At 49.1% G+C, this 16,769-nt stretch overlaps 1 protein-coding gene across 3 annotated transcripts in view; it reads left to right on the top strand.

Annotated features, from left to right (window-relative positions):
• The first annotated feature begins 1,074 nt into the window (after positions 1-1,074).
• sesn1 (sestrin 1) overlaps positions 1,075-16,769 on the top strand; it is a 96,200-nt gene continuing 80,505 nt past the window's right edge. For 2 of the 3 annotated variants that reach the window (XM_080192873.1, XM_080192874.1), the window contains exon 1: positions 1,075-1,680. In XM_080192873.1, the coding sequence (XP_080048999.1) occupies positions 1,363-1,680 (318 nt within the window). In that variant the 5' untranslated portion in view covers positions 1,075-1,362. The remainder of the gene's footprint in view (positions 1,681-16,769) is intronic. The other variant, XM_080192872.1, reaches the window with a different exon arrangement.

The raw sequence follows: 16,769 nt of genomic DNA, 5'->3' as shown, positions 1-16,769 counted from the left end.
ACCGCAATGAAGTTAGTGAAAACCCCCTAGTCGCCACACTCTGGCATCTGTTTGGGTACACTGAGAGAGAATTTAGCATAGCCAATCCAACTAACCAATACATATTTCAGGCTTTAGGTTCACACACACCATTTCCTCTTTTCAAATTGGGGCCAACCTGTCTAAATGATATGCGCTGCCTGCAATGTAGCTGGAAGCCAGTCTGTGTCTTCTTCAGCAAAGTGCATGTATGTTTCATAGAAATATTTGCAAAATAAATTACCAAGTGCTCGATCGTAAAATTCTTTTTTAAGGTAGCACCAGCACACTATTGGGATTGAGCACAGTGAGGCAGAGGCAGAGCTGGGACTGATCCAATTGACAGGATTTGAGGTGGATGGGAATGTTACCCACAGCAAAGAAATCCAACACTGTGTGCACTGAAGATTATTTGTCAAACCTTTAGCTTATTTGTTCTGGGGCTGTCCTGGGCAAATAGTTTATATGTCAAGAAGATGATGTCTGATTGAACAAGCAGCATTGCCCTTGATAAATTTGATGAAGTACAGGAGAACAAACAGAGTGGAACTTAATTTTTAAACCAGTATCTTGCATCAAAAGGGATAACATTAAACACTGAAATGGCAAAGATTGTCATTCTGGATAAATGAGACTTGGCAAGTCTACATGTTGTTTGCTGCAACGTTTGCTGTCACCTTTCCTTTGCCACCAATCCATTACAATCTGCTCTGATTCTGATAAACAAGAGTGAAGAGGACTTGTCACCACCAGGCTGAGTTTAGCGCTAAGCTCTCTGGGATATGTAGTCCCTTTCACCGTTTCGAACAGTTGCGCCGACGACCTCAGCGGCGGAAGAGAACTACAATTCCCGAGGGGCCAGGTAAGGCGCACGCGCAGTCAGCAGCCGGGGTGGGGCAGATGGGAAAAAGAGTGCACACTAACATGCCAGCTGGGATGACGAGGTCCGATTGGCCAGCTGGCGGCGGAGGGCGGGCACAGTTGGGGAGGGCCTGATGTCCCATTGGATGGCCGGTGACGTCAATCAAACTGGGTGTGCGAGGTTTGGTTGCACGGTAGATGAAGGGGCCGGGAGTTTGTTCCAGAGAAAGGAAAACTCCATTCAGAAGCGGCGGCTGGGGAACCAAGTTTTATTTTCACATCTAACTCCTCAAGAGGTTTCTCCCAGTGATTCCCGCTCTTCCGGCTCTCACCCACCCCGATTGCTGGTGTGTGGGGTTGACAGTTGGCTTTGGGAAGCGGTGGGTGTGAGGACGGGTTGTACATGTCGCTGAGGAGCGCCTCTCTGCAGCTGGAGGCGAAGCGGCGGGCGGAGCGGGAAGATTCTGGAAGTTTCTGAGGCGGATGGAGGACGGCGATGGTGCGGGCCGGTGGGACGGGCTGTGCAGCCGGGACGCCAGCCTGCGGGAGGTGGCACTGGACGGGGTCCGCCAGCTGGTGCTGAGCTTGACTGAGAAGGCCGGCCCGACCAATGGCAAGCCCCCGCCGCCGGCACCCGGCTCCGGCTTGAGCTTCGGCTTCGGCTTGGGCTCGGGCTCGGCCGCTACTCTGGGCCCCGCCGGCGGCCTCAACCACTACCTGGTGCGGCTGCTGCTACTCTCCAGGCGGTGCCCCTTCAGCGACGTGAGGGACAAGTGTGGGGCCATCCTACAGGCGGTGCAGGTGAGGAAGTCCCAGCGGTTCCCCACCACCACCCCCGCACTCTTACTCCCCCCCCACCCCCGCACTCTTACTCCCCCCCCACCCCCGCACTCTTACTCCCCCCCCACCCCCGCACTCTTACTCCCCCCCACCCCCGCACTCTTACTCCCCCCCACCCCCGCACTCTTACTCCCCCCCACCCCCGCACTCTTACTCCCCCCCACCCCCGCACTCTTACTCCCCCCCACCCCCGCACTCTTACTCCCCCCCACCCCCGCACTCTTACTCCCCCCCACCCCCGCACTCTTACTCCCCCCCACCCCCGCACTCTTACTCCCCCCCACCCCCGCACTCTTACTCCCCCCCACCCCCGCACTCTTACTCCCCCCCACCCCCGCACTCTTACTCCCCCCCACCCCCGCACTCTTACTCCCCCCCACCCCCGCACTCTTACTCCCCCCCACCCCCGCACTCTTACTCCCCCCCACCCCCGCACTCTTACTCCCCCCCACCCCCGCACTCTTACTCCCCCCCACCCCCGCACTCTTACTCCCCCCCACCCCCGCACTCTTACTCCCCCCCACCCCCGCACTCTTACTCCCCCCCACCCCCGCACTCTTACTCCCCCCCACCCCCGCACTCTTACTCCCCCCCACCCCCGCACTCTTACTCCCCCCCACCCCCGCACTCTTACTCCCCCCCACCCCCGCACTCTTACTCCCCCCCACCCCCGCACTCTTACTCCCCCCCACCCCCGCACTCTTACTCCCCCCCACCCCCGCACTCTTACTCCCCCCCACCCCCGCACTCTTACTCCCCCCCACCCCCGCACTCTTACTCCCCCCCACCCCCGCACTCTTACTCCCCCCCACCCCCGCACTCTTACTCCCCCCCACCCCCGCACTCTTACTCCCCCCCACCCCCGCACTCTTACTCCCCCCCACCCCCGCACTCTTACTCCCCCCCACCCCCGCACTCTTACTCCCCCCCACCCCCGCACTCTTACTCCCCCCCACCCCCGCACTCTTACTCCCCCCCACCCCCGCACTCTTACTCCCCCCCACCCCCGCACTCTTACTCCCCCCCACCCCCGCACTCTTACTCCCCCCCACCCCCGCACTCTTACTCCCCCCCACCCCCGCACTCTTACTCCCCCCCACCCCCGCACTCTTACTCCCCCCCACCCCCGCACTCTTACTCCCCCCCACCCCCGCACTCTTACTCCCCCCCACCCCCGCACTCTTACTCCCCCCCACCCCCGCACTCTTACTCCCCCCCACCCCCGCACTCTTACTCCCCCCCACCCCCGCACTCTTACTCCCCCCCACCCCCGCACTCTTACTCCCCCCCACCCCCGCACTCTTACTCCCCCCCACCCCCGCACTCTTACTCCCCCCCACCCCCGCACTCTTACTCCCCCCCACCCCCGCACTCTTACTCCCCCCCACCCCCGCACTCTTACTCCCCCCCCCCCCCGCACTCTTACTCCCCCCCACCCCCGCACTCTTACTCCCCCCCACCCCCGCACTCTTACTCCCCCCCACCCCCGCACTCTTACTCCCCCCCACCCCCGCACTCTTACTCCCCCCCACCCCCGCACTCTTACTCCCCCCCACCCCCGCACTCTTACTCCCCCCCACCCCCGCACTCTTACTCCCCCCCACCCCCGCACTCTTACTCCCCCCCACCCCCGCACTCTTACTCCCCCCCACCCCCGCACTCTTACTCCCCCCCACCCCCGCACTCTTACTCCCCCCCACCCCCGCACTCTTACTCCCCCCCACCCCCGCACTCTTACTCCCCCCCACCCCCGCACTCTTACTCCCCCCCACCCCCGCACTCTTACTCCCCCCCACCCCCGCACTCTTACTCCCCCCCACCCCCGCACTCTTACTCCCCCCCACCCCCGCACTCTTACTCCCCCCCACCCCCGCACTCTTACTCCCCCCCACCCCCGCACTCTTACTCCCCCCCACCCCCGCACTCTTACTCCCCCCCACCCCCGCACTCTTACTCCCCCCCACCCCCGCACTCTTACTCCCCCCCACCCCCGCACTCTTACTCCCCCCCACCCCCGCACTCTTACTCCCCCCCACCCCCGCACTCTTACTCCCCCCCACCCCCGCACTCTTACTCCCCCCCACCCCCGCACTCTTACTCCCCCCCACCCCCGCACTCTTACTCCCCCCCACCCCCGCACTCTTACTCCCCCCCACCCCCGCACTCTTACTCCCCCCCACCCCCGCACTCTTACTCCCCCCCACCCCCGCACTCTTACTCCCCCCACCCCCGCACTCTTACTCCCCCCCACCCCCGCACTCTTACTCCCCCCCACCCCCGCACTCTTACTCCCCCCCACCCCCGCACTCTTACTCCCCCCCACCCCCGCACTCTTACTCCCCCCCACCCCCGCACTCTTACTCCCCCCCACCCCCGCACTCTTACTCCCCCCCACCCCCGCACTCTTACTCCCCCCCACCCCCGCACTCTTACTCCCCCCCACCCCCGCACTCTTACTCCCCCCCACCCCCGCACTCTTACTCCCCCCCACCCCCGCACTCTTACTCCCCCCCACCCCCGCACTCTTACTCCCCCCCACCCCCGCACTCTTACTCCCCCCCACCCCCGCACTCTTACTCCCCCCCACCCCCGCACTCTTACTCCCCCCCACCCCCGCACTCTTACTCCCCCCCACCCCCGCACTCTTACTCCCCCCATCCCCCCCACCCCCGCACTCTTACTCCCCCCCACCCCCGCACTCTTACTCCCCCCCACCCCCGCACTCTTACTCCCCCCCACCCCCGCACTCTTACTCCCCCCCACCCCCGCACTCTTACTCCCCCCCACCCCCGCACTCTTACTCCCCCCCACCCCCGCACTCTTACTCCCCCCCACCCCCGCACTCTTACTCCCCCCCACCCCCGCACTCTTACTCCCCCCCACCCCCGCACTCTTACTCCCCCCCACCCCCGCACTCTTACTCCCCCCCACCCCCGCACTCTTACTCCCCCCCACCCCCGCACTCTTACTCCCCCCCACCCCCGCACTCTTACTCCCCCCACCCCCGCACTCTTACTCCCCCCCACCCCCGCACTCTTACTCCCCCCCACCCCCGCACTCTTACTCCCCCCCACCCCCGCACTCTTACTCCCCCCCACCCCCGCACTCTTACTCCCCCCCACCCCCGCACTCTTACTCCCCCCACCCCCGCACTCTTACTCCCCCCCACCCCCGCACTCTTACTCCCCCCCACCCCCGCACTCTTACTCCCCCCCCACCCCCGCACTCTTACTCCCCCCCACCCCCGCACTCTTACTCCCCCCCACCCCCGCATCTTACTCCCCCCCCACCCCCGCACCCTTACTCCCCCCCCACCCCCGCACCCTTACTCCCCCCCACCCCCGCACCCTTACTCCCCCCCCACCCCCGCACCCTTACTCCCCCCCACCCCCGCACCCTTACCTCCCCCCCCCACCCCGCACCCTTACTCCCCCCCACCCCCGCACCCTTACTCCCCCCCCACCCCCGCACCCTTACTCCCCCCCCACCCCCGCACCCTTACTCCCCCCCCACCCCCCGCACCCTTACTCCCCCCCCACCCCCGCACCCTTACTCCCCCCCCACCCCCGCACCCGCACCCTTACTCCCCCCCCCCCCCACCCCCACCCCCGCACCCTTACTCCCCCCCCCCCACCCCCACCCCCGCACCCTTACTCCCCCCCCCCCCACCCCCACCCCCGCACCCTTACTCCCCCCCCTTTAGTTTTCCTTTTCTCCCTCAGACCTGCATATGGCATGTCATATACTGGGTATATGCGTAAACTGAAACGTATGTGTTGGTCCTCCTGTGTTTTGATAATAGGGATTGGCATCACATTCTAGCCTGACAGTTGCTTTCCTAACAGTCAAAATATTAATTACGTAGATGTGGAGCCCTATTATTGTCAAGTTGTCACTTCTCCAGGTAGTAATTAAATTGCCTGCCTGGTCTTTTAAGGGGTGAGACCGTCCTTATATTGGCAGTGTACATTTTTGGTTTGACGTATGTCCGCTTTGAGTGGAATTTTTATCCATTGTGAAATTACCTGTAACTGCTGTGAGACTGAGGGTCATACCATTATCACTGCACCCTGGCTGACTTAAATCTATTATGTGCCTTACCATTAGTAAGCAAGAGTATCACCTTCAGACAGCAGATCAGACCATCCTTATATTCGACAAATGTACTGAGTGTATGTAAAGCCTGTAAAGATCAGAATTGATTGTAAACATCATATTAGGTGTTAGTCTTTGCTTAGTGGTTGCACACTATTTTCCGAGTCAAAGTTATTGGTTCAAGTTTCCCTCCAGATACATGCGCAGTTTGAGTTTTGCAGTGTTGGTGTTGCTGTCTTTCAGATGAGATGTTAAACTGAGTCATCACCTGCCCTTTCAGATTGATGTCAGAGATCCCACTGCACGATTCAAACAAAAAATCATGGGAGGTCTTCCTTTTGAGATGAGGTAAACGGAGGGGCTTGACAAGGGCAATGTTATTTGTCATAGAATTGTATATCACAGAAAAGGCCCTTTGGCTCATCGAGTCTGCACTGACAAATCATACTGATCCCATTTTCCACCATTTGTCCTGTATCTTTGAATAGGAGCAGTAGGCCATCTAGCCGTTCGAGCCTGTCTCCCATTCAATAAGATCATGGCTGATCTGAAGTGGATCAGTTCCACTTGAGGCTGTGTCCTCTAGTCCTGCTATCCTTTCTAAGCAGAAAGAATCTCTCTACCTCTATCCTATCCGTCCCCTTCATTATCTTATACGTCTCTATAAGATCCCCCACCCCCCCATCCTTCTAAACTCCAACGAGTATAGACCTAGTCTATTTAGTCTCTCTTCATAGTCCAACCCCCTCACCTCCAGTATCAGCCTAGTGAACCTCCTCTGCACTCCCTCCAAGGCCAATATATCCTTCCGCAAGTGCGGTGACCAAAACTGCACACGGTACTCCAGCTGCGCCCTCACCAGTGCCCTGTACAGTTGCAGCAAGACCTCCCTCCTTTTATATTCTATCCCCCTCACTATAAAGGCCAACATTCCATTCGCCTTCTTGATCACCTGCAGACTGGGTTTTTGCGACTGGTGCACAAGGACCCCCAGCTCCCTCTGCACTGTAGCATGCTGCAGCTTTTAGCCTTTTAAATAATAATCCCTCCTACTATTATTTTTGCCAAAGTAGATAACCTCACACTTGCTAACATTATACTCCATCTGCCAGGCACAGCATTCCAGATTCCCACTACCCCCTGAGTGAAATTTTTTTCTCAAATCCTCTCAACCTCCTGTACCTCACTCTAAGAGTATGCACCCTCATGATTGATTCCTCAACCAAGGGGAACAGCTGCTTCCTATTCACTTGATTCTCACCTCTCATAATCTTATCCATGTTGATTATGTTCCCCCCCTCCTCCTCTAAAGAAAACAGTCTAAACCTCTCTTGTCTCTCCTTATAGTTTTTTTATTTTGATTTGCTTTATTATTGTCACATGTATTAACATACAGTGAAAAGTATTGTTTCTTGCACACTATGCAGACAGAGCATGCCATTCATAGAGAAAGAAATGAGAGAGTGCACAATATAGTGTTAGAATCATAGCTAGGGCTAGAGAAAGATAAGTCCATTCAAAAGTCTGACAACAGCAGGAAAGAAGCTGTTTTTGAGTCACTTGGTACTTGACTTCAGACTTCTGTATTTCTTCCCAATGGAAGAAGGTGGAAGAGAGAATGTCTGGGTGCATGAGGCCCTTGATTATGCTGGCTGCTTTGCCAAGGCAGCAGGGAATGTAGACAGTCAATATATGGGAAGCTGGTTTGCGTGATAGACTGGGCTACATTCACGACTTTTTGTAATTCCTTGAGTTCTTGGGCAGAACAGGAACCGTACTAAGCTGTGATACAACCAGAGAGAATGCTTTCTATGGTGCATCTATAAAAGTTGGTGAGAGTCGTAGCTGGTGTGCCAAATTTCCTCAAGCTTCTAAGAAACTAGTGGCGTTGGTGAACTTTCTCGAGTGTAGTGTTGGCATGGGGGGGGGAAGCCAGGATAGGTTGTTGGTGATCTGGATACCTAAAAACTTGAAACTCTTGACACTTTCTACTTCATACCCATTGATGTAGATGTGGACATGTTCTATTTTACGCTTCCTGAAGTCAATGACAATCTCCTTTTGTTTTATTGACATTGAGGAAGACGTTATTGTTGCGCACCAGTTCACCAAATTTTCTATCTCATTCCTCTACTCTGTCTCATCATTGTTTGACATTCAACCCACTATGATGGTGTTGCCAGCAAACTTGAAACTCGAATTGGAGGGGAATTTGGCCACACGGTCAGAGGTGTATAAGGAGTATAGCCGGGGGCTGAGAGCCGAGCCTAATGGGGCACCGTATTGAGGATGATCATAAAGGAGTTGTTGTTGCCTATCCTTACTGATTCAAATGCTCCATCGCAGGCAACATCTTGATGCATCTTCTCTGTACCCCCTTCTAGCCCAATCACATCCTTCCTATAGTGAGGTGACCAGAACTGTGCACAGCACTCCACCTGTGGCCTTATCAATGTTCTGTACAGCTCCAACATCACCTTTTTGCTCTTATATTCTGTGCCGTGATGATAAAAACAATTATCCAGTAGGTCTTAACTACTTTTTTCACCAGCTTTGTCACCTTCGGGGATGTGGTGTACTTGGACTTCCAAAAGGTCTTTGATACAGTGCTGTGCAACAGACATGTGAGCAAAGTTATAGTTCCTGAAAAGAACAATAGCAACACCGATATGAATTTGACAGGGAACTGAGTGTTAGGAGCCTTGTTGTGCTTATATTAATAACCTAGACCTTGGTGTGCAGGGTGCAATTTCAAAATTTACAATGATATTGAACTTGGAAGCATTGTGAACTATATGGAGAATAGTGCAGAACCTCAAGAATATCAACAATTTTGTGGAATGGGCAGACAAATGATGTACGAAGTTTAATGCAGAAAAATGTGCGTTGATGCATTTTGGCAGGAAGCTCATGGAGCGACAATATCACATGAAGGGTACAGCTCTGAAAGGGGCAGAGGAACGTGTGTATATGTGCACAGATTATTGAAGATGGGAGTGCAAGTTGAGAGAGATAAGCTAATAAAGCTTTGAGTATCCTAGGCTTTACTAATGAGTGCATAGAGCACAAGAGTAGGAGGTTCTGTTAAACTTATATGAGACTCTACTTTCACCTCTGCTGGAGTATACTTTAACATGAATGCAGTGGAGAGAATGCAGAAAAGATTCATGAGAATGGTCCAAGTATGAGTAACTTCAGCAAAGAAATAGATTTGGGAAGTTGGGACTGTTTTCCTCAGGGAAGAGAAGATTGAGAGGTGATCTGATAGAAATAATTCAAAATCGTGAGGGATCTGAACACAGTAGATAGAAACTGTCCCCATTCAGGATCAAGAACAATAGGGCACAGACTTAAAGTAATTGACAGAAGAAGCAAAAGTGATAGGAGAAAAACTTTTTCAAGTCTGGAATGTACTGTGTGGTGAAGCAGTTTGAATTGAAGCATTTGAATGGGAATTGGACTAAGTGAAAAAGAAAAATATGCAGAATTACAGGGTATCAGGAGAACCACACTTTCAGACAGCCAGTGCATTGTTTTTTTTATTACTGATTAACATCCTGGTTGTTTTTTTTCTACAACCAACCATTTCACTAAACTTTTTCGCCATCAAACAATAACTCATCACTGAGGTTAAGAAATAGGAACAGTAGGATACCACATGGCCTCTCAAGCTTGCTCTGCCAGTCAGTATGATCAAGGCTGGCCTTTGCCTCAGCTGCACTTTCCCACCTTTTAAATACATAGCTTGATTTGCTGAAAGGTCAAAAATCTATTTTAAACTTGAATGATGGAGCATCCACAAGTCCTTGAGGTGTGAAATTCTGAAGATTCACATCCTTCTGAGAGAAGAACTTTCCCCTTGTCTCTGTGACGATCTTCTAAATGATCAAACTGTTTTATCCTGAGAGTTTGCTCTTATGTTCTAGATTCTCCAGCCAGTGGAACCCCTGATTCTACCCTGGCAAGCCTTTTCAGACTTGCATAATTCAATGAGACCACTACTCATTCTTCCAAACTCTAGGGAAAATAGGCCCAATTTATTCGGCCTTTTATCACAGGACGAGTCTCTTATCCCAGAGATCAATCTAGTGAACCTTCACTATGCCACCTGCAAGGCAAGCATATCCTTCCTTGGACATAGATCCTTGGAATCCAGATTTAATTCTGGCAAATCAGCACTGCATGTTTTTCGAAACTAATTTATCCGGCCAAAGGCGTGATGCCTGAACTGTCCACAGTACGTCAGTCAGGTCTGATTTAATCCACGTGAACTTTACCTGCTTTTCAAATGTGAAGTCCAACATTCCATAAATTGCTTTGATTACTTTCAGCACCTATTCCTGACATTGTAATGCCCTAAGTCTTTTTGTATCTCCAGTGTTTCTGGCTTTTCACGTTTAAAAAATATCCTATTCTTTCCTTTTTGGGTCCAAGTTGGAACACTTCATGTTTGACTAAATTAAAATCCATTTGTCACAGTTTTACCCATAAACTCAATATATCAATATCTATTTGTGATATTACGCTGTCTACTATGCTATCTTGTGTCAATGGAAAATTTAAATATGTGGTCCTCCATCCACTATCTAACGTTGATGAATTTGGTGAATAGTTGAAGGCCCTACATGGAACCTTATAGGATATCACCAGTCACAGCCACAACTTGACACCTCCAGCACCTTTTGTCAGATGTCCAGTTTAGCCTGAAGTTTCTCCAGTTCAACACTTAAGCACCTGAAACTGCCTTCACCTCCCATCATAAAATTCCACTTGCAAGGCATTGTTTGTTTCTTTCTCCTTAGGCACTTTTGGCAATCTGAACTAGACCTTGGACCATGAGCTGAATTTCAGAATCAATGTTGCCAACTCTACCCCTATATTAGTCTCTTTGCAGCTGAAAGTCCTATTTACACCTTTATCACATCTAGACGCTTCAGTGTGTTGTTTGCTGGCCTCTTATCTTCTGCGCTCTCCATGAACTTCAGCTTATCCAAAGTTCTGATACATGTGTCTGCTTCTACACTAAGTTCAATTCACTACTTTGCACTGGTGCCATATTCTCCAAAGCTTTGTGTGAATTTCTTAACCACATCTTTAAAGCCTTGAATGGCTTTGTACCAGCTTATCTTTGCAACCAGCTTCATTCCTAATATTCTCCATAGCACACTTGTTTCATTGACTTTGTCCTTTTGTGCACTTCCCTTGCTATTTTAAACCATTGGCAGCAGAGCCTTTCCTAAGCTTCTCCAACTGTCTTCCCCTTTTAGGATTAAAAGATAAAGCATTTGTCATTGTATTATGCAAGCTATATCACTGTGAACAGCTACCTGCTCCGTAAAAGTTGTGATCGTAGTTGTGAAAAAAGCAGAACAGTTTCAACATCATTGAAGCTTCCAATTTCTCGGAAGATACAATTTGCATACTCTATGCTAACCAGTGAACCATGGAGAGAACAACCTATTTTGTAGCATTTGCTTCTAGCTCTGTAGGTGTTTGAGGTGTGTAAGTGCCTGGGGTGAGCTGGCTGCTTTGCAGTTGAGAAGTGCCATCTGTTCATGCATATGTTATAGAGCTCTGCACATGGGGAGTAATGACAGATCCTGCATCCTGCCATGCAGGAACAGCATTACCTTGAGTCAAGAGCTCAGTGGCATAGGCAAGGGGGCGTCATCGTTTTGAACACATCTTGGCCAGAACGATGAGCTTTTGTTCCACACAAGGACTTGAGACCGCACAATCTAGCTAATGCTTGATTGTAGGGCTAAGGAAGAGGTGCAATGGCTGAAGTTGAACCTGATGTTTCAGATACATCCGTTTTACTGAGGTGGACCTAAAAAGAAATTACATGGTACTATTTAAATTCTTACATCCTATTAGCATTTCCTTCCAAAATATATACTACCAAAGAGGGTTAACTGAAAAATGTATTTCATTTCTGTATCCCTCTTCGAAGTTATAATGATTAACTTTATCATCATCTTGTTTCTTTGCAAACTTTAGACTAGAGGTGCCAATTGCATCAATTATTTTCATCTTCTGTTTAGTCCTTTATCACTAAGTATTCAGGGGCTTTCTGATAGTTCAATGAGTTGATAATGCACACTAGGAAGATCCCTGGTTTGTTTGCCAGTGTGCTGAATTAGCTCATCTCAGCCTGGGGTGCTATGACTGACTGACTATATTCCTGGGTTAGGGATGGGGAGGTGAGGCTGGTTTTGCTATCAAGCAGCCCCTGCTGAAAGTATACCTATGTGAAAGTCAGGTGAGAACAGGATCAAGCCAGATTCCGAGTCCCCCCATTCCACTGTTAAACAGCCTGCCAGCAATTTCTCTTCAAGCATAAAAATTAATAATGTTTATTCTGATGTCATAAGATGGCAGATCAGTGCCTTTATCCACCATCATTGTTGCTATGTAACATTCATCACTAAAAAATGCAATACTTGGTAAAAATAATTTGAGGAGGACAGTTTGACAGTACAGGTGTACAAGGCAAGTTTTTTTTTTCACACAGATGGTGGTGGATGTCTGGAACTTGCTGCTGGTGGGTAGTGGTAGTGGAAGCAGATACGATAATGATTTTTAAGGGGCATCTTGACAATACATGAATAGGATGGGAATAGAGGGATATGATCCCTGGAAGGGTAAGGCATTTTAGTTCAGTTGGAGAGCATGGTCAGTGCAGGTTTGGCAGGCCAAAGGGCCTGTTCCTGTGCTGTAATTTTCTTCTTTATCCTTTGTAGGAGAGGAAAAATGAAAAACTTTTTTTAATCAAATAGTTCCTTGTAAATCCTTCATGGAAGGTGATTCTTGATGAATTTGTGTTGTGTAATCGAGTTTGTGAGATACAACTGACCTCATTGATTAAGGACGCTGTCTGCGATCCTGTTATTTTATTACATTTGTATTTCCATACTTTTTAAAATCTATTCCTGCTTTCCTGAAGGTATTTTTTTTTCTGGTTTTGGTTTCTGTGATTGCTATTCTTCATTAACAGACTTTTTGACTGTGGCTGATATTGTAGACAAGCCTTGACGTAGTCCTCAGCCAATTTCATGCTCATGACAAGTTAATCATTTGCAATGAATTGACTGCTAAAATATACGCTAATGTATTGCCTGTATAAATTAGATCAAATGTTTTATTTTCAATAAGGTCAACGTTCACAATGTCAAAAGAGAAAATGCTGGAAAATCTCAGCAGGTCTAGCAACATCTGTAAGGAGAGAGAAGAGCTGCTGTTTCACATCCAGATGACAATGCTTTGACAAAGAGTCATCTGGACACGAAACATAGACTTTTCTCTCTCCTTACAGATGCTGTCACACCTGCTGAAATTTTCCAGCATTTTCTCTTTTGGTTTCAGATTCCAACATCTGCAGTAATTTGCTTTTATCCTATGTTCACAATACCCACTAGCATTCAGAGAAAATCAATCAATTGAATCGTTGATGAATTTCACTACTTAAATCCAGTGGTACTGGAGAAAATTGTTGTGTTATGAATCTGTGGAACTCTCTGCCCAGTGAAGCAGGGTAAAAAGATCTTTGAACAGTAAAGAAGGATTCTGGTGAGTGGGTAGGTAAGTGGAGCTGAGTCCACGAAAAGATCAGCCACGATCTTATTGAATGGCGGAGCAGGCTCGAGGGGTTAGAAGGCCTTCTGTGGCTCTTAGTTCTTATGTTCTTAACGTGGGACTTTCCTGATTTGTGCAACTGTCTCTTAACAAGCTGTCTGGGGAGACTATTGGAAACATCAGGAGCAAGCAAACCTTTTAGTCATGATGCTTGCCTTTGTCTTCTAAACAGGGATTTCTTGTGGTCTTTTCTTGCAATGTTCTTGTTGCAGTTTAATGCATATTCAGAACAGAACTATACATTGCCAATGATATCTTCGAGGTGTGGTCCTCAAGTATAATTTCTTACCATTGTGTAGAATTATTGATCAAATTCATCTTTTCTGTGCATATATTTTTTTTTCTTGTCAGTTCAATGCCAGATTTTATCAGATAGTGAAACTTCCTGGAAGTGAAATGAGTTGCATAAGGTACATGTTATTTTACATTCCTTTGTTTAGATTGGACATTTAAATAAGCTACGCTAAAAGTATTTTCAGATTACTACAATTTAAATAATTCTTATCCAAGTATAACATTTCTTGGCAGGTTGTAATTCAGCTATGTTGGAAAGATGCTGACGTATAATTCAGTCTTGGCTTTTGATTGTGTTTATGATGGCCTTTGCAGATATATTCCAGTATGAATCTTATCCACAGAAAGGAGTAAAGCAAATAGGGGGAAGTGATGGTTTAGTGGTATTATTGCTAGACTATTAATCCAGAAACTCTGCTAACGTTCTGGGTTTGAATCCAGCTGTGGCAGATGGTGGAATTTGAATTCGATTTAAAAAAAAATCTGGATTTAAAAATCAACTGATGACTATGCCATTCTTGATTGTATGACAGATCCTGCAAAGGTGGCAATACAGTTGGGAGGGAATTGCCCTGGGAGTCCTCAACATCAGCTCTGGACTCCATTAAGTTTTGTGGCACCAGGTCAAACTTAAGCAAGGAACCCTTCTGATTAGCAGAAACTGTCCCCCTCCCTTAGCTGATGAATCAATACTGTGATGATTGTGTGCTATTTCTATTTTTTTTATGTTTAGGGGGACTGTTTGAAAGTTCAGTTTTTCTATAGGTAGTCAGTATATCTGGTGGGAATATAGCTCTGATGCTGGGAAAGTGGCACAAAGAGGTCCCCTGGAGTTTTGTTAAAGGAATGAATAGTAGGTTTAGGTTGACATGATCATTTGATAATATGGTTAATGGGTGAGCTAGATATGTGACAAGGAGAAAATAGCTTTTGAATTCTGGCTGGGGTTTGTTTAAAGACGGGTATCCACAAAATCTGTGAAAGCTTCAAAGCTGTTTACATTCATTATGGGTGGTATATTTATGGTTGCTAACTGTATTTAAAGTGGTTCTTGAGTCTGTACAAAGAATGTAGTTTATTTTCATGTTCAATAGTAGCTAAGCTGCTTCATTTGTTAGATTTGTGATTAAACTGTGTTATTAAATAAAGTTTGTTTTACTATGAAAGATCCCTAATTTGTTAGCAGAATTACTGCTGGAGTGAAGCATCCCATACTTACATTTATGCTGAAATAAAAAAAATTGTTGGGGTCCGGTCTGGCTTCTAATGTAGTTTGGGATTCTGGCCTGGGGCCCTAACAGTACTCCATGTTGAACACCACTTGGAGGAGGCATTGAGGGTGACAAGGGCACAGAATACACTCTGTGTGGGGAACTTCAGTGTTAGTCATCAAGAATCTCTTGGTAGTACCACCATAGACTAAGCTGGCCAAATCATAAAGGACATAGCTGCTAGATGGTGACTGCAAGAGGAAAAAAATACTTGACCTCATCTTTACTGGCCTGCCTGCCACAGATGCATCTGTTCATGACATTATCGGAGGAGTGAACGCTTGTGACAAAGTGCCATCTTCACATTGAGAATGCCTTCCATCATGTTGTGTGGCATTACCATTGTGTTAAATGAGATAGACTTTGAACAGATCCAGCAACTCAAGGCTGGGCGTCCATGAGCCAATGTGCAGCAACAGCAGAATTGTACTCAACCATGATCTGTAACTTCATAGCCCAGCATATCCCCCACTCTACCATTACCACCAGGCCAGGGGATTAACCCTGGTTCAATAAAGAGCGCAAGAGGACATGCCAAGAACAACACCAGACATGGCTAAAAAAGAGGTGTCGACCTGGTGAAGCTACAGAACAGGACGACTTGCATGCCAAACAACAGAAGCAGCAAATGAAAGACAGTACTAAGCAAATTCACAATGAACAGATTGCATCTAAGCTCTGCAGTCCTGCCACATCTTGTCGTGAATGGTGGTGGACAATTAAACTCCTCACTGGAAGGGGAGGCGCCACAAATATCCCATTTCTCAATGATGGAGGAGCCCACCATATCAGTGCAAAAGATAAGGCTGAAGCATTCATGACAGTCTTCAGTCAGAAGTACAAAAGTGGATGATCAATCTTGACCTTGTCTGGATTTCCCTGGTATCACAGATGCCAATCTTCAGCCAATTTGATTCACTCCCACATGATATCAGGAAATGGTTGAAGGCATTGGATATTGCAAAGACAATGAGCCCTGACAATATTCCAGCAATAGTCTGGAAGACTTGTGCTCCTGACCTTGCTGTGCCCCAAGCCAAGCTGTTCCAGTACTGTTGCACCATTGGCATCTACCTGGCAATGTGGAAGATTGCCCAGATATGTCCTGTACATGTGAAACAGGATAACCCAGCTGATTGTCCATCAGTCTACTCCCAATTATCAACAAAGTGATGGAAGGGGTCATCAACAGCAATTCAAAAGACACTGAAGCAGTTAATGTCCAAATACAGCATGGCCTGAACAATACCTAGGTTTGGGCTGACAAGAGGCAAGTAACGCTCACGTCACACAAGTGTCAGGTGATGACCATCTCCAAGTGAGGATCTAACCATTGTCCCTTGACATTCAATGGCATTACCATCACTGAATCCACAGTCAACATCCTGAGAGTTACTGTTGACCAGAAACAAACCTCCACCACCACAAACACTCAATCCTTCCACCACTGACGAACTGTAGCAGCCTTGTGTACCATCTACAAAATTCACTGCAGGAACTCACCAGTATTTCTTAGCTAGTACCTTTTCAACCTATGAGCCCCACCATCTAGAAGGATAAGGGCAGCAGATATCTTGGAACAACACCTGGAGATTCCCTTCCAAGTCGCTTGCCATCCTGACTTGAAAGTATGTCACTGTTCCTTCGCAGTCACAGGGTCAATTACTTGAATTCCCTCCCTAACAGAATTGCGGGTTTATCTACATCTTAGAGACTGCAGTGGTTCGAGAATGCCGTTCACCACTACTTTCTGAA

This window comes from Carcharhinus amblyrhynchos, chromosome 7, assembly GCF_965287045.1.
Source record: "Carcharhinus amblyrhynchos chromosome 7, sCarAmb.v2.hapA, whole genome shotgun sequence".
In the NCBI taxonomy this organism is placed as follows: Eukaryota; Metazoa; Chordata; class Chondrichthyes; order Carcharhiniformes; family Carcharhinidae; genus Carcharhinus; species Carcharhinus amblyrhynchos.
The sequence above is the reverse complement of the archived record's forward strand: the minus strand, read 5'-3'. Positions and strand labels throughout refer to the sequence as shown.